General features: G+C 40.6%; 3 protein-coding genes across 7 annotated transcripts; 1 reads left to right on the forward strand and 2 right to left on the reverse strand.

The window, feature by feature from the left end:
- Window positions 1-526: 526 nt before the first annotated feature.
- LOC108104180 (ATP-binding cassette sub-family G member 4) lies at window positions 527-5,140 on the reverse strand. 5 transcript variants are annotated; one of them, XM_017210109.2, is made up of 10 exons: window positions 5,011-5,140; window positions 3,212-3,455; window positions 2,799-2,922; window positions 2,654-2,741; window positions 2,503-2,604; window positions 2,303-2,448; window positions 1,732-2,245; window positions 1,504-1,672; window positions 1,188-1,444; window positions 527-1,129 (listed from the first exon to the last, which is right to left on the reverse strand). In XM_017210109.2, exons 2-10 carry the CDS (start codon window positions 3,405-3,407, stop codon window positions 701-703), a joined length of 2,025 nt encoding a protein of 674 aa, XP_017065598.2. In that variant the 5' UTR covers window positions 3,408-3,455; window positions 5,011-5,140; the 3' UTR covers window positions 527-700. The 5 variants fall into 5 exon arrangements, with proteins under 5 accessions (XP_017065598.2, XP_017065597.2, XP_017065594.2 ...); XM_017210108.2 differs by lacking the exon at window positions 5,011-5,140 and adding an exon at window positions 4,909-4,998; XM_017210105.2 differs by lacking the exon at window positions 5,011-5,140 and adding an exon at window positions 3,938-4,011.
- A 569-nt stretch (window positions 5,141-5,709) lies between these two features.
- On the reverse strand, window positions 5,710-12,716 carry LOC108104189 (ATP-binding cassette sub-family G member 4). Its single transcript, XM_017210130.2, has 7 exons — window positions 12,261-12,716; window positions 9,294-9,411; window positions 8,312-8,501; window positions 7,274-8,104; window positions 7,043-7,211; window positions 6,880-6,980; window positions 5,710-6,817 (listed from the first exon to the last, which is right to left on the reverse strand). The coding sequence occupies exons 1-7, from the start codon at window positions 12,442-12,444 to the stop codon at window positions 6,317-6,319; spliced, it is 2,094 nt and encodes a 697-aa protein (XP_017065619.1). The 5' UTR covers window positions 12,445-12,716; the 3' UTR covers window positions 5,710-6,316.
- Window positions 12,717-15,827: 3,111 nt separating this feature from the next.
- LOC108104194 (glutamine synthetase 1, mitochondrial) lies at window positions 15,828-17,753 on the forward strand. The gene is made up of 2 exons (XM_017210138.2): window positions 15,828-15,999; window positions 16,198-17,753. Exon 2 carries the CDS (start codon window positions 16,205-16,207, stop codon window positions 17,405-17,407), a length of 1,203 nt encoding a protein of 400 aa, XP_017065627.1. The 5' UTR covers window positions 15,828-15,999; window positions 16,198-16,204; the 3' UTR covers window positions 17,408-17,753.
- The last annotated feature ends 3,126 nt before the right edge of the window (window positions 17,754-20,879 follow it).

Here is a 20,879-nt window from a genome sequence, read left to right on the forward strand (position 1 = left end):
ATAATGGTCAGAAAGTATTTATCAAATGCTACGTGAATTCAATTTCAATTCAAACTGCCGCAGATAATAAATAAATACCATCGATGTATCGATATGTTCCAATCGATATTGAAACGCTCAGCTGTTCCAATCGATTAATAACGGGACCCGTGGCAGATCACTTAATACATTTTTTTAAAAAAAAAACTTGGCGGTGATGCGGTAAAAGTGCAAAATGTTCGTTTACTGTTCGAGATCACTAGCGGTCTTCTTCCGAAAACATAAGTGTTTAATACCCAAGCCAGCATTTAAGCTGGTCACGGATTTCTGTATAATCACAGGACAATAGCCGGTGAGATAATCCAGGCTTCTGCAAAGTAATGAAATGTAGACACCAGGTAAGTGATGTTTATTGTTTATATTTGAATACCCAAATTCGAATAAGCACAACTGATCTATGCGTCTTTTTATTGAAAAGAAGAGACGTTTCTTTTGGGGTTATAGTGTAATCTGACAGTAAACTATTAAGTTTTAAGACAAATCATGGTTAAAGAAAACACTTTTATTTTTTATCTTTAACATAAATATAAAAATGTTTTATTACTCTTATATGTTCTTGTGCTTGGCCTATTTTAATATGGGCTATTTGGAAACTAAGACTGACCACTGGAATCCCGCTTAAAAATATTTTAAGAGCACCAGCCCAAAACGATCAATGTTTTTAATAATTGTAGGAAGTAAAGTTAAAATATTTAGTTAACAACTGTAGGACGTATGCAAAAATTGGGTTTATCGCTGATTTTTTCAGACGCTGTCTTATCATAATGTACGCTGCGACAGTAAAAAACAAATAAAAGCCAATTAAACATGTGAGAGACCACAAATAGTGCATGTTTTCAAAGCCTAGAAAGGCCAGCAGGACCTTAGACTTTTTGAAGGAGCAAAAGATTTCTGTGTCCTCGCAAATTGTGTCAGCGCGTCCATAGTCATACAGGGAGGCGACTAAGCCTTCCATACCGTGGCGAAGGTAACTGAGGTGCATAAAAAATCTCATAAGAGGGGATACATAGGTTCCACCACCGTACCCTATTCCGTATATAGAGAGCAGGATTAGGGGTACGGCAAGCACTGGGCCCATAAACATTGCATTCTAAAAGAAATTTCACAGGATTAAGATATATTAGATTTGTATGTTACAGATGGCTTACCACCAAACTAAGTCTACTTGAGATCAACAAACCAAAACTGTCAGAAGTCAAGGCCGTAACGAAAGCTATTGTAAATAGCATGGCAAAGCGGAACCACTCAAGTGGCTGGCTGGACATTAAGTATACAATAGAAAGATAAATAACGGCTAAAATGAACATGGATGGTAGCTTGGAGGATACCATTGCAGCGTAATAGGAGCTTAGACGATACCACTGATTGTTGTACTCCCTCTTCAACAGATTAATTTCCGTAGGAACTGAAATAGAGGTGTTCATTAATGAACATTGCTGTTCAAGGACGAAATAATGGACTCACAGTATAGGAGAACAGGCATCATAGGTAGGTAGAGGTATGCAATCACAATAGTAAACATGAAACCGAAATTGAAAAGCGCTTTAGAGGCCGAGGTTCCCATACCAAAGTAAAGCGACCCCACCAGTAACGCAAGTACTATGTTCATGTAGAACTTCAGCTTAATGTAAGACTAAGATATCGTTAAAATTATATTAATGCGCTTTTGTGTATCTCTCCCAGTGCACTCACCTTGTCTCTCCACATTTGTATGAGCATCCGCATAAAAAGGAGCTTGTACTGCATCCACCAGTTGCACTTGGCCTGCAACAGCTTTGGACTGATCTCCTCTTCAAACTGATCTAGTTCGTAAAATGACGATGCTCCCGATGTGGTGTCGGTTTTTGTGGGTGTTAATTTGCCATCCTCCGATGGAGGAGTCCATCGTGAAACCTTTCCGTTTCCAACGGCATCAACCATATTCACGTGATAGGAATCCCCATACTCGTTACATGCCACTTCAATGATGAAGTCTGCCGGGTTATATGTTACTGGGCAGCACAGTCCCAGATGCTTCATATAGGGAACAATATTTGTTCCACTTCCTTGGTAGATGCATTGGCCCTTAGCGAGGACGTAGACAGCGTCGAGCATCTCAAAGATCTTGGCAGATGGTGTGTGGATTGAGCAGATCACAGTACGTCCCCCGGCGGCCAACATCTTCAGTAGGGCAATGCATTGAGAGCTCGACAAATCATCCAGACCGCTATTAGCATGGGCGTGAGATTATAGATTTTTATTTTTACTGGTTTCATAAACTCACGTTGTAGGTTCGTCAAGAAAAATAACAGGTGGATTGTTGACCAGCTCGAGAGCTATGCAGAAACGTTTTCGCTCACCACCCGAAAGCTTTGGAGCCATAGTGTTTTGAGATCGTTTCAGTCGCAACATTCCCAAAATTTCGTCAATCTACTCAGGGTGAGTTTAGAGCACGAAAAGGAATATTTGTCAAGTCAATCTTACCAGCTCAAGCTTTTGCTTTAGATTAAGTTCATTTCCCAACTTTAAGTTTGCTGCCAAAAGCATCATTTCGCGCACCGAAAACTGCGGATCCACAACATCTGTCTATGAATTAAATAAATTGTTAGAGGAACATCCAAAAACCCACACAAACCTGCATTATGTATCGGGACATTTTTCGAAAGACTCGCATATCCCTCAAACTGTTATTTACAAAAATCTCACCGGAGCCGCTGACGCCGCTGGTTTATAATATTGATGAGTTATTTATATGAGAGATTTGTTGTATTGGATATTACCCAAAACCCGCCAACAGGTTTAGCAGTGTAGTTTTACCAGCCCCTGAAGGTCCCATTATCGCAGTAAGCTCATGAGAGTGGAACACTCCGTTGACTCCCCGCAAGATCGTCTTTGGCTTAGAAGCTGAATAATTTAGCGACAAAAGTAAGAAAATTTTCAGTACAATATAAATGATTAAAGATTAAGATTTAAGGTATTTATAATTGTAGGGTACTGTCAACATCAATTTCATTGCTGTAATAATTGCACTTTAAAATGTGCATGTTTAGCATTGGAAAAAAAAGAGTTGAAAGAGAGAAAAACAGCAATTACTTTGCAAATTATGAACAATAATCATTCGTAATAACCTATTATCAATCACAACCATATTTATTTAAAATTCCTTAATCATATGAGAAGCTCGTATACGTACCATGGGCCTGGTCGGGCACCTCATAGCTGAGGTTTGTAAACTGCAAATTTACCGCTGGCCAGGAGGGTAAATACTTAAGCCCGCTGACGGATTGAAAGTTCTCCGAATGATCGGGCTCGATACTAATTGCATTTATGTCGCTGCTATATTCAATGGAGCTTCCTGTGCTGCCTTTTAAGTTGATGGCTGTCTGCATTTTGATATTCCTAGAAATCACCGTCGTTTTTTTCCGATGTCATTGTTCCTAAAATGAGAGGATTTGCGATATCGAATTTAATAAGCCGAGCTTATCGAATTTAATAAGACGAGCTTATACTTCGCCGAATGTTTCGCTTCTCTGATAACCTTTCGATGGGGGTTGGGGTCGTAATACTGGAATATTTTTTCTTAGCTGCCATTTAATAACAAAGATTCTGTGGTACAATGGATATCAACTAGTAAACAGTATTGTGGACGAAAAGATAATATGATTGTTGGTTTAACCAGTTTGTCTAATTTAAATTCATCGCTTGTTTTGTTTGCGAGTTAATTTCATTTTACTTAAACTCGGAATTACATTTATAAAAGTGACGTACGCTTTGTTCTAGAAACAAATTTCGCACTGAACAAAGAGAAATTTTTAAATGAAATTTATTCCTAAAGCTACTAAAGTGGGAGTGCGCGTTCGTTGTCTCAGAGCGAAGCTCGAAAATAAACTCAGATTTTCAATTGATGGAAAGTACACACACGACTGACAGCCTGCTCGAGTTTACACCGAATGGCTGGCCGTTTGATTGAGTCGTGGCAGTATGGTGATCTGGCTGTCCCGCTACTTGCCGACCGAATCTGGGTGTGGGGGAAGATCAAGTGTCACGGAGTACTGCTAAGTATTCGTAGAAGGGCCCAGCGCACAGAATTTTCAATTATCACGATACCGACTTGTCAGAGAATTTCAAGTGTTATCAGCAAATGGGCTAATCCAAAGCGGAAGTTTTGCTCGATTCTTTATTTAAGACTCTTACCGATAAGCAGACAGTGCGGATGCGCAATCTGAACGCTTATGTTTTCTCTCTATCACTGTTATCTCTTAATAATTGCGCGCTTCATATTTTAGCGATCCCAAAAATTAGCGATGAGTGTTTTATGACAGTGTATAAATACAAGTGTAATCCTGAGGGGTTCTGTATGAGTGACCATTGACATATACTTTTTGATGTCGGTCAAACAAATTTTGCGTAGCTTTTTCATGTACTTATAGCTTGGCTAGGGCAGTCAAGAGGCGACTTTCCAGCAGACACTTTATTGACGTTGCTGTATGAGTAATGGCGCATTTTAATGCATTGAAGCGGCGAATGTTGAGCTTTGGCTTTGATTCGACTGGTGATACATGAAAAACATGATCAACAATACTACAATGTTCGAATAAAATAAACAAAAGTACATATGTATCTAAAATATATAAAAGGAGTATACTTCCGACACAGAAATATAATAAAAAGCAAAGCTGATGTGATTTTAATTTAATATTTTATGTTTACAGAATTATCGACATATTCTGAATATATTTTTTTGTCCCGGGCTTTTGAGTCATATACTGATCAACCTTGTTTTGAACGCTGATAACAACTACCTTAGCTGACCTAAAAATCGAATAAGTGTTTGCATCCGCTAGTGAGAAGCTTTGTAAATAGAACCTACACTCCTGCAAGTTCTCTTACATTCTTGTACTTGCTCCCGACATTTCGGGTTCAACGAACGCGTTTAGATATAGCCGGCAGAACGAGAACTACTATTTGCAGCTGCGTAAATGCACAACTCACTAGCTCGAACTGAGGAGGGTTAGTTGGAGGCCACTTTCTTATAGCGGGGTCTGCGGTCGCTGCATTTCCACTCTCTATCTACATATATGTATGCCGGCAACTACTTCGGCAGCGAGGAGACGTCGACTTGCGGCACCGAGTATCATTTATGTACTAAAAACGAGTGCAGGAAAAGAACAGTGCCAGAGGCGAAACTTACATCTTCTGGATCTCTAGGCGGCTGGACTTACTCAAAAACTTGTTTTGGATCCTCTGAAAACCACTTTATTCTATTTATACCGGGTCTACTCTCTTTAAAAGTGAACGTTAATATGTCTACTAACCTGGCTTTTTTGGGATATGCCAGGAACTGTTTTAGTTCCTCTGACTTACCTTTTTTGCGCCACGCCACTAGCCATCAAGTGAAAACTGTGTTGTGCTCTTTAGAAAACGAGGACGATTATTTAAAATAACATGTACACAAATTTCAATGTAGTGAGTGGGAAATTATAGTAGTTATTACAGACTGCACGCTATCATTACAAAAATAGCTCAAATTTACCGTATTGCACACTAAATTGAAAATAATCGAATCGTTCCGTGTTCACAGTGCAAACTTTTTCATTTTTTTAACGCTTACCGCCAGATGGCGCTGCAAGAGCTTTAAGCGTCTTACACACCTACATTATCCCATTATTTTTATCGTACCTAGAAGTAGTATCCTGTGTATAATTTCTTTATTTCCTCAAAATGAACTAATTATAAATACAAGTTGGATTATAATACATGTATATATTGCAGACACCTATATTATATTTGGATCTATCGTAAAACTGTATTACAAAGTGGTACAAAATAGTATAGTATCTTGATTACAATTATATATATGTATATATTAAAATAATTTCATTTATTTTACACCTTGTTCGTGGGCACAAAATATTAGTTAATAAGCTTTTATTCACAGACATTTACAAAACAATTTTTAAATACAATTAGAAATGTATTTAAATTTTAATTTTTTTTGGCAAAAATTTAGGGTTTTGAAGTATAATAACTTATATCATTATACCATTCTTATATCGAAGGTTGTGTGCTGCTTACAGTACTTTGGTTTGATACATTTTTGTAAGGTTGGAATCAAGCTCAGTTACGTGTAAGACCTACACACATTTTCATCTTAAAATCTAAATTTCGCAATTACAAACTAGCCAAAAATATATTTGTTAAAAATATGAATGATTAAGAACAGAACCCAAAACTCGTGGTTGAATATAAAAAATATGAAAGCTTTTTGAACCAAAAACATCAAATAGCGGTATTATGTTTAGCGCACAGTCTTCAGCTTCCAGCGCAAGAACAGATACGCCGAAATGCGCAGCACAACGAAAATCACAATCAAGGCCACAATGTCCAGAGTAAAGTTGGCATTTACCATGTCCAGTTCCTCCAGCGTTGTAGTTGGTGATTTGAAGTGACAATAGGTCTGGAAGCACCTAAGCTTTTCACGACCGTATCCATAGGTGGCAAGGGCAGTGCCCTCGAATCCGTATCGGATGTACGACAAATATGTAATCCACCTCAAGTATACTGGAATAGCGTCGAATGAGACAAAGAAGCCGGAGAACAGCAGGAAGGGAACGGACATGACCGGTGCCAGGAAGACACCGTTCTGCACATTCATTGCAGCACCGACCACTAGGCCCACTGACTGAGCCACGAACGATATGAGCAGGCAGGCCGACAAGAACATCGAAAAGCGAAACAGCTCCCAAGGCTGTGAGGTAAAGTAATAGACGATCGACACGTAAATGACGCAGAAAATTGCCTGAAGGAGAAATATAGTTCTGTTATAGTTTGAGTTATTCCTAAAACCTATGTGCAACTCACTTGAAACGGTAGATCGGCCACTGATATAGCTAGATAGTAGGACTTTAACGAGTACCAGCGGTTAAAGTTTTCCTTTAATAAAACGGGCATCTCAAGCGGGACTGAAAATAAATATATATATTATATATCGAAAAACGGTATTCAACCCTCTGATATTTCTTACATGACAGAATTGTAATGGTCATTGACGTGTACATCAGGAAAAGCATGTTGAAGAAAAGGAAACCCAGGTTGCTCAGAACTTTAGCTCCATCATTTCCGATGTCATAGTAGAGGGCGCCGATTAAGAATCCAACCAAAAGATGAGCAAATAAACGCAGATACATAAGAGTCTAAAGAATAAGAAACAGAATTTTAAGTCTACCCACAAGCTTATGTCGAAAAATTGGCTTACCCAATCGCGATAACTGAACAGTAGAGTTCGCTTAAGAACAACCCAGAACTGGTGAAACTGCGATGTGGGGTAACGCTCCGGTGATGTGATCTCTTCTGTAAGCAAGCCTGTGGTGCAGTTGACAGACTTTTCCACATCGATCATAGCATCTCCCTTTTCATTGGTGGTGACTAAAGCAGAGTTAGCGCCCTCCTTTACAATATCGTTAACCATCCCATTGAGCAAACCGTTGTTCAAGGTCAGGTTGTCGTCGTACTTGCTGCCACTGACGTTGGAGGCGTCATTTTTGTCCAAAATGGCCTTAAGGTTTTGAACCTTCACGAGATCATTGCGAGCTTTTAGGCCAGCGTAGTCCGCCGACGAGCGAATATCCCGTTTGCCATTATCAATGGCGTCGACCAGTTTGCGAGTGTGGTCGCCATGCTCCCCGCAAGACACCTCAATCACGTAGCTCGCCGGATTGTGGTAACTGGGGCATTCGAGGTTTAGAGTAGACAAAAAGGGTACCAGTTGCTTTGTGCTGCCCTGATAGACGCACTGACCGTCAGCTAGAGTGTAAAGCTGGTCAAACATTTCAAAAAGGCGAGCGGAAGGTTGATGGATGGTGCAGATAACAGTGCGACCGCCGGCGGCCAGCATCTTCAGCAGATGGATGCACTGGAAACAAGTGGAACTGTCCAGACCGGAGGTGGGTTCGTCAAAGAACATTATGGGTGGATTGCTGACCAGTTCCAGGGCAATCGAAAGGCGCTTTTTCTGACCGCCGGACAGATTCCGAGTCATCGTATAGCGGTGCTCGCTTAGGCTAAGTGTCAACAAGATGTCATCGATCTGAAAAAGATAGTGGCTTGTTAGCAGGGTGGAAGTATATAAGCTATATTTCTGTTCCGTTCAGTGCCGATGACTTGCTAAATATTCTATAAATATCTTCAACTCAGAAATGGTTCTGTTCTAAAAGCAAATTTGCCATTAAAGTAGGGAAACTTGATTAATTGGCCGAATAGTATTTCGGTCTGTCTCGGTCCCTTTTTGACTTACCATTGAATGCTTCTCAGGCTTTGAGAACTTCTTGCTGAGCTTCAGATTTGTGGCCACAGTCATGGCTTCCTGAACGGTTAGGTTTCCGTGCAGCTGATTGTCCTGCATAATGTAGGCAGACAGTTTGCGGAAAGCGCTGAGGTTGCGCTCGGCGCCGTTCATGGTGACGCTTCCTTCGATGCTCGATGTTCTGCGTGTGCAATTATATAGAAAGTGTTAGTTATCTGCTTTACAATATACGGTGACGTATGAAAACCTATTTTTTACCATTTTCTTTTCTCAAGACCGAGAAATCGTTCACACGAACGGTTATGATAGACAAGCAGGTTGCAAATAATTTAAGGTGTATTTTATTATCTCCGCTTGCTTGTATGCGAACACTTATTTGTTATACAATGTGTATATATTTTCACGCGATCGATCGGGTAACCTGAGTCCGAAGTTCAGCAAACTGGTAGCGTATTCTCCGACAAGAATTCAAACTAATAAAACACAGCGACAATGCTGTGTTTTGAAGGAAATGGCGAAGCGAGTCGCTGATTACACTCTGATACGATATACAAGTATGTATCATAAAAACCGACTTCCTGCGATTCATTTAGCCACTCTTTTCGAAAAGCTGATCGCTCATGGTAACAATAGTCACAATTTGGCAGGTGAATTGAAATATTTATTGTTATTGTACGGTACAGCAAAATTTAGCGTTTTCAATAAACGAATAAAGATAGGCCTGGCGTGCATAAATTATGTAATTACAAAGAACACAGGCCATGAAAAGGTTAGAGATTCAAGCGCTAAACTGGCTCTTTTACCGCTTATCAAGTCGGAATTATTTTTGTTGATAATAAAAACATACTCGCACTTGTATTGCCGTATTCTACTCAGCTTAAGGTCATATAATGTATTATATGTACGTTCGGTGATTCGCATTTCAGCAGCTACTTAATGTGAATGCAAATTATCAGGGTCCTACCAAACTTACTTGTAGCCCGACAAAATGTTGAGAAGCGTACTCTTGCCAGCGCCCGATGGTCCCATTATGGCGGTGAGCTCTCCCGACCGGAGGCGTCCACTGACGCCCTTCAGAATTGTCTTGGCATCTGTAACAAAAGGCACAAAATTAAAATTGAGACTATAAATAGTTGACTTTTTGATTGGCCTTACGTCATTAAACGCAAGAGCCGCCACTTAAAGCGGCGCTGTCAAAGAAGGCGTTGCATTGGCATTCAGATGAGCACTTTGGAAAATGTGACAATCAAAAGACATATTGCGGTCATTGTCCTCCCTGAAGTTTTCATCTTTCACTTCTACCGTCTTTAGTTTGGGCAGAAATTGTACTATTTAAGAACTAAATTCTAGCGATGCAGAAGTTTACAATGCAAACTTCTCAAAAAATAAGATCTTTTTAGGAATTGGAAAGTACGCTATAGTCAATACCAGAAACCATAAGGTACCCGTTATTCTTTCATCAGTAATGATTTTAATTGAGCGTTAAAACAATTCATTGGACCATATTTATAGATTTACATACATATTTTCAAATAATAAGTAATGTTTAAATGTATTCCAACTATCTACATTAATGATGTGGTAGAAACAGTCGTCGTATATTTTTGGAATTAAACTGTTTAGTTTTTATAAGTCTCAGAGTTCGTAGGAATAATCTTAAACTGGTTAAACCCCTTGTCGAGTGATCCTGATCAAGAATATACATTGTGTATTGAATTACTCTTGATAGAAGTAAAAGCATATTGGAGTAAACATTTATTGGCTGTGATTTCCGCTTTAGAGATGGTCGGCCTCAGAATTGGTAATTTCGCGCATGATGTCTAAATGGAACTTTAGATGCGGAAGTGTCTTATTAACATCACATACCTATAAACCAAAAGATTTGCACACCAAGCCATCTGGGCCTTACGAAAAATGCTAATAAACCCGTTTTCTAGGGGCACGAACGTTTCTTGCCTAAACCATTTTATCGAAGTTTGGTGGTGTAAAAATATGAAGGATTTTACAATATGTGTTGATTATTGTGGGGCAGCAGAGTTATAGCTGAATTATGTTACACATTACATAATACTTCAATTAAAACGTCTCATAACTCCGGCTAGTAGAGTGCCGTGACCCGCTGAGAAGTGAAACTAGAGATTGTTCGAGCTCGTGCAGGGGATGTAATTTTGTTATTCGACGCCTGACTTACTACGTCGCACATCAAAAGCTGGCAGTGAACCTTAACTGTCAGACGGCGATTAGCTAGTCGTAAGCGTAACCACCAGCCACGTCTCGCATTGAACCGAAGCCTGATTTAGACAGCAGTCAAATGGCAGTCGTAAGGGTAAGTAAGAGCGCCATAGTTGAGCCACAATTGACAAATTTTTGTCCAACGTTAAGGCCAACCAGCAGCAATGATGTTTATGGTTGGATTTAACAACAAGTGCTGTCATTCAGTTTGCACAGAAAAAATTGCGCGAAACAAGCTCCAAGGGCACTGCAGTCTCTTTTGCGAAGTCTACTCTCTAGATTTCCCCGTACAGTGGCTGTTGAACATCCGAGAACACAAGCAGGTACTCGCACCTGCCAGTTTGTTTACTTTAAAATAGTGGGTCTGCCGAATACAGCTCAAATTCTATCGCATGCCTCGCTTTATTGTGTATATAATTAGGCCTCTAACTTAGCACGTCTCTAAAATCGGGGGCCATCTGCAAATCTTTGGTCCACGTGAGTCACACTCAGTGACCATTGCAAATACGTCTATACGAGCATATATTCTAAACGACTTAATTGGGTCGAATGGCCAACCTTTGTATCTTGTGGCAATTAGCTGCTGTGCAAAGTTCAGACTGCTGCCGCATTCAATTACTTTTGCACTTGGCCGTACTGCTCGTACGTTGCGACCGTAAGCTACAAACAGGTTCTGATGTTTTTCTCAGTTACAGACGGGATGTACCGACCCGTTATAGTGGTTGTCCTTGCCTCTGTCCAACTGCATCCAGGGCGAGTCAAAATGTTCGATTCTGACATATAGGGGGGATTTGCGGCTGTGCTTTTTATTGATTGGCGGATATCTGAGAACAAAGCAGCTGTGCCCGTTGAAATAATACAATATTGGGAATATTATCGCTGTCCCATATTATTAATGAAAATGCCCAACGGGGCCACTCCCGCAAATAGAGTGCGCTTTTTTCTGTATTTCCCCTGCATGTTAATGAATATTTTGGAACCACCCAAACCGACCGTAGTTAGCTATCCGGTTCTGAATAAATCTTAATCGATCTGCTTATACAAGCATAAAACGCCAGCATGTCATTTTTCTCATGAACAGCAACAGATCCAGGCAAACCCCCATTTGGTTCCACCCATGCTACCAAGTAGATACATACAAACGTGAATGTAGAGAGAAGTGCGAGTACATGGCTCGCATGCCCAATGCTTTAGAATCGAACCAACTTGTTGACTGTTCCACTGGGAAAAAATGTATGTCTGTGAGCAGTTATTCCGGGGCTACTGGATGATGAGTTTAATGTGTTTGTCACGGCTTATCGCTAAAAAAACTCAGTGAACTTTGGCCACAGTCGCCCTTGTTCAACTGGGAAACGAATAAGCTCTGTAACCAGAAGTTTTCCCCATTGCTGGCAGTATGACAACACTGATACTGCTACCAGAAGAACAAAGAAACCAGAAACCAGCACGACGCAAAGCGCAGCTAAAGCAAACAAGTAAAACCCGCTGAAGGCTGATGAAGTGCGTAACAGCAGCATAGCCCTTCTAAGAAGAAACTCCCAAAAACAGGGAAGCTATACTCCCCTGACCACGAGTACTGGGACGCCATACAAAGAACACAAAAACAAATTGCTCTTTTATAGTGCAGATCACGCCTGCTTTTCTGCTGGGACAAGGCGTGCAGATGCATATAATCTACATATTTACATATATAAGGCGTTCTACTTACTGCTTCGGTTTCCTTCTTTGACGCGGTACGTCAGGTTGTGAAAAGCCAGGTCTACTGCCGGCCTTTTAGGGAGATGCTGTAGAGTCTTCGGCTGGGCGGGCACAATCTGGGCCTTTAGCTGGGCCGCTCCGGCGGTGCCCAGTCTGTTGTCGTTCAACAGATTCGCATTATCGTTTTTAGTCATCTTGATTATCGTGCAACCAGTCGGGATTAAAAACGCAAAATGCAACCACTGTGCTGTGTGTGTATTCTTTGTAAACTTTGGCACTGACAGCAATAATGCAGCCCCTGCTGCCCTGTTCTCCCGCTTGGGTTAACGTTTTCGTTCTCAATTCAATTCCACCACCGTCTAGTCCGGTGAGAGAAATTTTCCACCCGTGTGCTCGACGCCAAATTCCCGCTTCTCAAATTTTTCGACTTGACTCGCTCGCGCCGCGATCGCAACTGAAATAAGCAATTGCGGCAGTGGAACAAAGCGAGAAATTTAAACGACCGCTGTCAGAGTGTGCCATCGCAAACAGTGCTTTGAAGTCTGTTGCCAGAGTGAGACGGCGATAGGGGGCCAGTTCTGGCTCGGATTCTCAGAGAGACACAGGGGTTTTACTCTTTTCACAATCACTCTCGTAAAAACCATCGGATTCTTCGTTAGAACATTGCATATTAAGCAAGTACTTCCTACCCGAAAGCATAAGCGCACCATTTGCTGATATTGAACTAACATTGCGTGAAATTTTTATTAATCAGTACCTATTTCATCTGATTCGAATAGTTGTGAACAAAATTAAAGAGAGACTCTGATATTGGGCTATTGATATTTACAAGTTAAATTACAAGTTTGTGGTATGGGACTCGCTCATGACTCATGGGTTATTGTCGCGCTTATCTTGGGGTGCCAATCTATGGCTGATAGAAGCCTTCATTGGGCCGATAAAGGGGATGTACTTTGGTACCATTTGGTATTGGCTCTTTTGCCAAAGCAACTTGAAATGCCATCAGTCCTCCACATCAAGTTTGACAATATGAGCCATTTTAATGGTTAGCTCATAGGTCAATATCTCCCCACATTATATGGCATGAGGTCATTTGTAAGGCGCTATTCATTTGAGCGTAGGAGGTCCTTAGACCTTGGCTCCAAAAAATATTTTTAGGGTATAAATAAACTCTTCTAGTGTAATAATGTTGTCCTCCGTTGCGCGAAATGTAACTAAAACTCGACGTTTTATAATCCAATTTAAACACGAAAGAGGGGCGAGAAGTTTTATCTCAATGTAAGCTCAGTCATTTCTACTTCAGACAATAAGCCGCAGTTTTTTTTTGTATTTTTTCAACCATTCAACATTTGGATTTTACAATTTACAATTTGAAGTGTAAGCAAAACCGTTGCAAAATGAAGTAAAGTGAAACCGGTTTTTCTATTGATTGGGCTTAAAGCAAAAAAGAGCAATGGAACGCCAAACGACATTTCCCCAGTGCGAAACCAAATTTACGTGATCTTACGTGATGTTTCTTATTTTAGTTCCTGTGCGTGGCCCAAAGCAAACTGGCTTAAAGTGATTCGGCTTTGCCAGTTTTTATCAATTTATAATCTGAAAACATTGTTTAATAATGACTACTTGTGTGAAAATTTCTGAGTCAACAAAATATTCAAATCACGGAGATATAGACGATTGACAGGAATTTAAAATCGTTTAATCGTCGAACCTAGAATACCTATTGATTAATTTTGCATTTGTTTGGGTGTGCATTTTGCTTAAAACCCCGCCTGGTTCGGCTACTCACAGATTATATTTTTCCAAAAACTGCTTTAAACTGTACGTGTTCATGGTGCAGTAAACTAAACACTCACAAAGCCTCTGAAGCCCGCTGGAAAGCAACAAGTGGCCTTCTCAAAAAAGTCAAATACTAAGTCGCTATGTCAGTAGAATAATCGGATGCCAAGCCGAATATAAAAATGTGGTATTTTGTGGAATTGTCCGTGCCACACCGCATTTAAATATACATATTTAATGTACTCGTATTGTGTAGTTTCTTGCGAAAGAGCCGGCCATCCAGTGGAAACGATGCCACGCAACTGGAAAAGCGTAGTACGAGTAACTAAGTGTGATGCAGTGTCAGCTATGGTGGAAATTTGTACTCACACAACGCCAATACTAGTTTCTTCTGTTTTCCTATTTTCTTTGTTGTGGCAACCTGAAGCTCGGCCATCGTTATGTGAGCCAACCAAAACAAAAAGCTTGTTTTCCGGCCACTCGGCTTTTTGGCAGAGTACTGCCAATTGTTGCGCTGCAGCAGATTAGTTATCCATCCATCTACATATGTATATATATTAGATATCATTCAAGTACGGGCAGATGTTTCCAATATATTTTAGATCTAAATATACATTACATTTTTATCGATTTTTACAAATTTCAAGCCTAAAAGCAGGCAATATTTTAAGTTTGCTGCCACATCCAATCTACAAACTCTTATCAGTAGTAGTCTATTATAAAGCTATTTGTTTAAAATGGGATTTTAAAATATTTTTGTTAGTTAGCATAACTTTATCTGAATTCTAAAAATATCATTTATTTAATTCTCTGCAAAGGATAATATGTTCGTGTTGGATTAGCCTAAACACAAATAATATTGATTTTTCAGAGCTCTGTAAGTGAGGCTCCCCCGCAGAGTTCATTTAATGGTAAAAAAAATAACTGATAAGCTTTTCTTTGCGTCTGTTATTTATAATTGTGCCCTATGAACTTTGTACCAGCCGTGTATCCAAACCATTTAGTCAGAGAGCGTAGTTCTGGTGGTTGTCCTGAATAGGTGGCGAGAAACGGAGAGAGTTTGCGCATGCCCCTCCTGGTTGCTCTTTCTTGCCACTGCAAGTTGTTTGTGGATCATTCCATGTTTTTGTAATATTGTAATATGCAACACAAGCGTCCGGAGTGAACGGAAAACATAAGGAGGGAAAGTCCGAAGATAGAGGAAATCCAACAACAACAATCCACAATAAAAACTGGCTTTACATTGGTTTAAAATTATACAAAAAAATTTATACTCCACTGCCATTTTGATGACAACCACCAAAACTCATTTATTTTTGTTCTTAAATACAATTTTATTATTATTAATATTCCATGAAGGTATATGTACATACATTTTGGGGCAGCTTTTGCTAGTTTTTCGCTCTGAAACTACCAGTAGCTAACAATATCGACAACAATATTTGAGGTTCCACTGATCTTTCGTTTGCATTCGGCCTTGTCGCGTAGGTGTTCTATAATGAGAATTTTTCCTTGTTTGCTTTCGGCGTTTAAACAATGCGCCAGTAATGCATGAATGAGCGTACTGGGGATTTAGCTTAATCGTGCAGCATTGAAACATTTTGGGTCGCATTGCCTTGCTCTCCGAGAGCTGCTACTTGCCTTTAGCGGTTTTTACTCTGCTGCTTGTATGCTCTCAACGCTCTCTGGGAGGCATTTGCCTTTGCCTGTGCGTCGGCGTCACAAAACGCGATAAAGAAATACAGAGGAGCGCGACGAAACGAACTGAATCGAAACGAGAAAAAAGTGAATGTTGTCGCGCTAACTGTGCTCACAAGCCTCCCAAACCTCGTATTGGTCAGTCGGTCTGCAGCTACTAACAAAATCAGACACCAAAAGTCCCGCAATCTGAAAACACCCAAAAGACCTGCACAGCCAGAGACTACAAAGCATATCACATAACTGTGAAGTGGACAAACGAGCAGTGCACGGTAAGTTGGGCGGAAGACTGCAACTGGACTGGTAGAGCACACACTTACCCAGTCGCCAGGAAAAGCAAGTCCAAAAAAATAATTACATAAAAATAGTCAGCTCTGGCAGCATCCTTGAATAAATGCGCACGTTCTCACACTCGCGAGCAATACCTAACTAACAGTGTCCTTTTGTCCTTCTCGTCGACTTTCATCAAGGACCAAAATGGCATTCCGCGTGGCCGGACTCTTCCTCAAAAAGGAGCTTGTGGCTCCCGCAAAGCAGCAACTGCGTCTGTTGGGCACCTCCTATACGGCCCGCTCCCAGTTCTTGGCCAACTCGCCAAACACCGCGCTGGACAAAAGTATCCTGCAGCGATACCGAAACCTGGAAACGCCTGCCAACCGGGTGCAAGCCACTTACCTATGGATCGATGGCACCGGTGAGAACATCCGACTTAAAGACCGCGTCCTAGACAAGGTTCCCAGTTCTGTTGAGGACCTGCCAGACTGGCAGTATGACGGTAGCTCCACCTACCAGGCGCACGGGGAAAATTCGGACACCACGCTCAAGCCGCGTGCCCTCTATCGCGATCCATTTAAGCCGGGCAAGAACGACGTGATTGTCCTGTGCGACACCTATAGTGCTGATGGCAAGCCGACGGCCTCCAACAAGCGGGCTGCCTTTCAGGCGGGAGTTGAAAAGATCGGTGAGCAGGAGCCCTGGTTCGGCATCGAGCAAGAATACACTTTGCTTGACGTGGACGGACGTCCCTTTGGCTGGCCAGAGAACGGTTTCCCGGCACCACAAGGACCCTATTACTGCGGTGTGGGAGCCGACCGTGTCTACGCTCGCGATCTCGTGGAGGCCCATGCCGTGGCCTGCTTATATGCGGGGATCCATTTCGCCGGCACCAATGCCGAAGTAATGCCCGCCCAGTGGGAATACCAAGTTGGTCCCAGTGAAGGTTTGAAGGCAAGTGACGATTTGTGGGTATCACGCTACATCTTGCAGCGCATTGCAGAGGAGTACGGCGTGGTAGTAACTTTCGACCCTAAGCCGATGGAGGGCCAGTGGAATGGAGCCGGCGCCCATACCAACTTTTCGACGAAAGCCATGCGTGCCGAGGGAGGTATAAAAGCCATAGAAGAGGCTATCGAGAAGCTGAGTAAGCACCATGAGCGGCACATCAAGGCCTATGACCCCAAAGAGGGCAAGGACAATGAACGTCGCCTTGTTGGTCGCCTCGAGACTTCCAGCATAGACAAGTTTTCCTGGGGCGTTGCTAACCGGGCCGTAAGTGTAAGAGTGCCGCGTGGCGTGGCGACAGCCGGAAAAGGATATTTCGAGGATCGTCGGCCTAGCTCGAACTGTGACCCCTACGCCGTGTGCGGTGCTATCGTCCGCACATGTCTGCTCAACGAATAGGCGTAGATGACGATTGAGTAACGGGACTAATGGGTTCAATATCCTTTGTAAATAGTATATTACGGAGTTCTGGAGCCTGTCTGATTATTTGGTTACTTTTGAATTCATTAGGAGCAAAATTTTGTTTGCTTATGCAAAAAGACAGTAGAACGAGGCACGAAAAGCGTGTGTATAGCATTTAAGAGTAAGGGTGGGTGGCAAGAAGAACCGAACAGGATAAAAATTTTACCTGAACTTAATGGGGTCCCAATAATAATCTGCCATAAATATTTTACAGATAACGTATACCTTATTTTTGCTTTAACTAAATAATAAAAAATAAACTCTACATTATGCACTATCTTAAGATCAAACAAAGTTATTTGGATTTTATGTAGATTTTGCCAGCACGTTTTAAAGTCATACATGTGTTGACCTCTCTTGTTAAATCGAACGTTATATACAAGAATAGAATATCACTAAAATACTAAAACGATATCCATATTTGTCGTTCATATCCATACGCACTTAAATTGTTTATAGATCTAATTGTTGAGTAGAATTCGTTGCGTTGAATTTCACAGAAAATAATATATGATATAATGCTACAAGGGTATACATATATTTATGTATATAAGAAACGTTGCATCTTACAGCGTTCTATATTTGCTAACACTAAAAATATATCCCTAGTACAAGCATCCCAAAAATTATAAATTTCAAAGATATTCAAAAAAACATTTCGATCTAAAGCTAAGGTACAAATAAAAAACCATAACTTAAATCTATTGGCCTTTTTCAATCTTTTAAATGCGTCCAGCAGTAGCAAATGGGAAAAATTGAAAATACAAAACAGCTTGTTTGTAAATAAGTGTGACATGGGGGCACGAAAACTAAAACAACGAAAGCAAGACCTTGTTTTCAAAGGAAAATTTTCCACTAGAACCATCTGGTCTACACTGAATGTTTTTCAAGATTAATATCAATGTAAGAATGTGGAGGCTTATACTCCTATACGGGTATATATAGTTGTGAATTTAAGATATGGGAACTCAGCAAAATATGTTCCCTTCTGATAACGATGTGATTGAGCATTGTCGCGAACATATTCGTCCCAGTGCTGTTCCATAAGACTGCTCACCTTGCTGCCCCACACTTACAAAATGTATCGAGCTTGTCTATAAAGAAGATATCATAAATGTGCAAAGGGGTTTTCGAATTTTTGATACTATTTGTAGATTTTACCATATGCTTTTGAGATCGAGTAGATTAATTATATCTATTTAAAGGCTTTACTAAAAAACAATTTTATTTCACGAACAAAACCCAACATGACGCACTTTTTTGAGTGCATTTTTCATTCGCGCATTCGTAATGGTTGACATTCTAAGGTTCAGTTTACGATGCTTGTTGACGTGGTTTCACTGGGCGCGGATTATGGATTAAGGGATGTGCAATGTTGTCAAACAAGAAGATAAGAAGGTTCCGTTTATTCAAAAGAATGGTGAATACACAGAGATAAAGAGGCTCAGCGAACAAGACCGATTGACCAAGAGTTCACCCTTTGTCCGAAGGTTGAAGCGCATTCCTCTGTTCGATTTAAAACAGAATATGTTATATTCAAAACAGAATACCTTATATAGGTAGATAGTATTTTAAAATCACATAAACAATCAAAATAAAGAAGCTAGCCTGTTGTGATCACATAACTCGAGAGTTCCGCACAACCGTCCCCAGACCGGATCATTAATGAATTAAAGCAGGTTCATTGGTATGCATGGAACGAGTTCGAAGATGGCAGCATCTTACAATGCAGGTCTGAGGAGATCTAGTTATGTTGCCTTAGACCTGGCAATTTGCATAAGATGAAATGATAAGATTTCTGTTCTAAAAAGTATCTACCGCACTCAATTGTTAAATAATAAATAAAAGCTAGCAGCGTTTAAAGTCCGACCCAACTGATAAGACAGAAAGGCCACTAATTTGGCCTTCCGGCTACTGAAGCATGATCAACGCTTACCATTATTATTGCCAGCGTGCCATTTAACTCGGTCAATAGAATGACACCGACTGGCTAGCGTTATCATAGTGCCATAAATCATTGTGGCTTCAAATGGCAAAAAGGAACAAAACATATGCAAAGAGGCAAATTCTTATATTGCTAGACGCAAAAATAAATTTCCTAATGCAAAAATTGGGTCAAGAAACCAATTCGCAGCTGCGACGGGTGTGAGGTTGGGAAATATACTGATAACACCAAACTTACGGAAAAAGTCCTAAAAAATTGGAGAGAAAATAAAATGAAAGCAAAACAAAGGGGACCTGTTTATGACGCTGTAGGTGAATATCAACGTTGCTGGGGTCACTGTTTATTTTTATGTATGTTGTTTCAATTGGACCAACTGCTTGTTGAAATTAATTTTTATGGTGCTACTTATAGCACAGGCACTCTTAATCGATAGCACGCTTAAAAATATATGACCAGCACTCTGGGCGATTATAAAACCTGTCAACCGAAAGCAGATATAAACATCGCTATGTCCTGTGACGTGACCGATGACCAACAATTAATCGATCACGTACCGAAAAGTATTTGGACAGATTTGCAGCTCAAAAATGGTGTTTACTTGGCGAAAGCGAATCCGACTTTTTATCTAACGCTCGTGTCTTCCGCCATTGCATACAGTCAGAAAATGCTATCATTTATCTGGTCTATTGATCTAATTTCACACTGCTCACGCCATTTGAAATGTTTTGGCCGTGATAGGCGTCTATATTTAAGGTGGAGAGCATATAGAACCTGGAACCAACTGAACTGAATCACCAAAAAACAGAGAACAACTGCGTGCTCTCTTTAAGTTTTCCAGAGAATACCAAGATTTTCCGCCCCTAATTTATTGTTATTTTAGCCTGTGTCTTCGGCCACACGCGATTCGCTATATTTGCGTCATCGCCCGACACGCTTCTACCAAGTGATCTGCGATCTGTTCCTTGGTTTTTTGGCGCATCTATCCAGACAAAGTTCAGTCCCCTGATTCCTGAGGCATTCGCCGAAGTCGAACCGATGACGGACATAGACTCAAGCATTGGGAGTCTTTTGTGTCACACAATCATTGCGCATTATTTTAATTTGCTTTTATTATTTTTTTGTGTCTTTTTTTTAAATATATTTTTGATAATGTTTTTGTGGTCCGCTTAAATTAAACAAATGAGATTAAAGGCAGAAAGCTACGATCTGTGTAAATGCATAAAACAATGGATGGAACCCGCACAGATTATTGAGTTGAGTAAACAAAAGGGCGAAGACTTTGTTTATGTGCAAGTAGGTTGATAAGAGTTTTCCGATAATAAGTCAAACATTTCACTGGGAGTTTTTTACACAGCTTGTGCCGGGCTAAAATGAATAATTTGAAACCTTTTATTTTTGTGGCGTAGCATTCAATATTTAAATTATTTTATTTTTACGTATCTGAGCTACTGCTGAACCAGACTC

Source organism: Drosophila eugracilis, unplaced genomic scaffold, assembly GCF_018153835.1.
Source record: "Drosophila eugracilis isolate 14026-0451.02 unplaced genomic scaffold, ASM1815383v1 contig_386, whole genome shotgun sequence".
NCBI classification, from domain to species: domain Eukaryota; kingdom Metazoa; phylum Arthropoda; class Insecta; order Diptera; family Drosophilidae; genus Drosophila; species Drosophila eugracilis.

What these genes read in the sequence shown, in the direction of transcription:
- LOC108104180 (XM_017210109.2), bottom strand. Translation starts at nt 3,407, where the DNA reads ATGCAGACAGCCATCAACTTAAAAGGCAGCACAGGAAGCTCCATTGAA. An exon ending in GGTGCCCGACCAGGCCCATG is followed by an intron (nt 2,923 to 3,211) that starts GTACGTATACGA and finishes TAAATTATTCAG; the next exon opens with CTTCTAAGCCAAAGACGATC. An exon ending in CAAGTAGACTTAGTTTGGTG is followed by an intron (nt 1,130 to 1,187) that starts GTAAGCCATCTG and finishes AATTTCTTTTAG; the next exon opens with AATGCAATGTTTATGGGCCC.
- LOC108104194 (XM_017210138.2), top strand. Translation starts at nt 16,205, where the DNA reads ATGGCATTCCGCGTGGCCGGACTCTTCCTCAAAAAGGAGCTTGTGGCT.
- LOC108104189 (XM_017210130.2), bottom strand. Translation starts at nt 12,444, where the DNA reads ATGACTAAAAACGATAATGCGAATCTGTTGAACGACAACAGACTGGGC. An exon ending in AACATTTTGTCGGGCTACAA is followed by an intron (nt 8,502 to 9,293) that starts GTAAGTTTGGTA and finishes TTGCACACGCAG; the next exon opens with AACATCGAGCATCGAAGGAA. An exon ending in GACCATTACAATTCTGTCAT is followed by an intron (nt 6,981 to 7,042) that starts GTAAGAAATATC and finishes ATTTATTTTCAG; the next exon opens with TCCCGCTTGAGATGCCCGTT.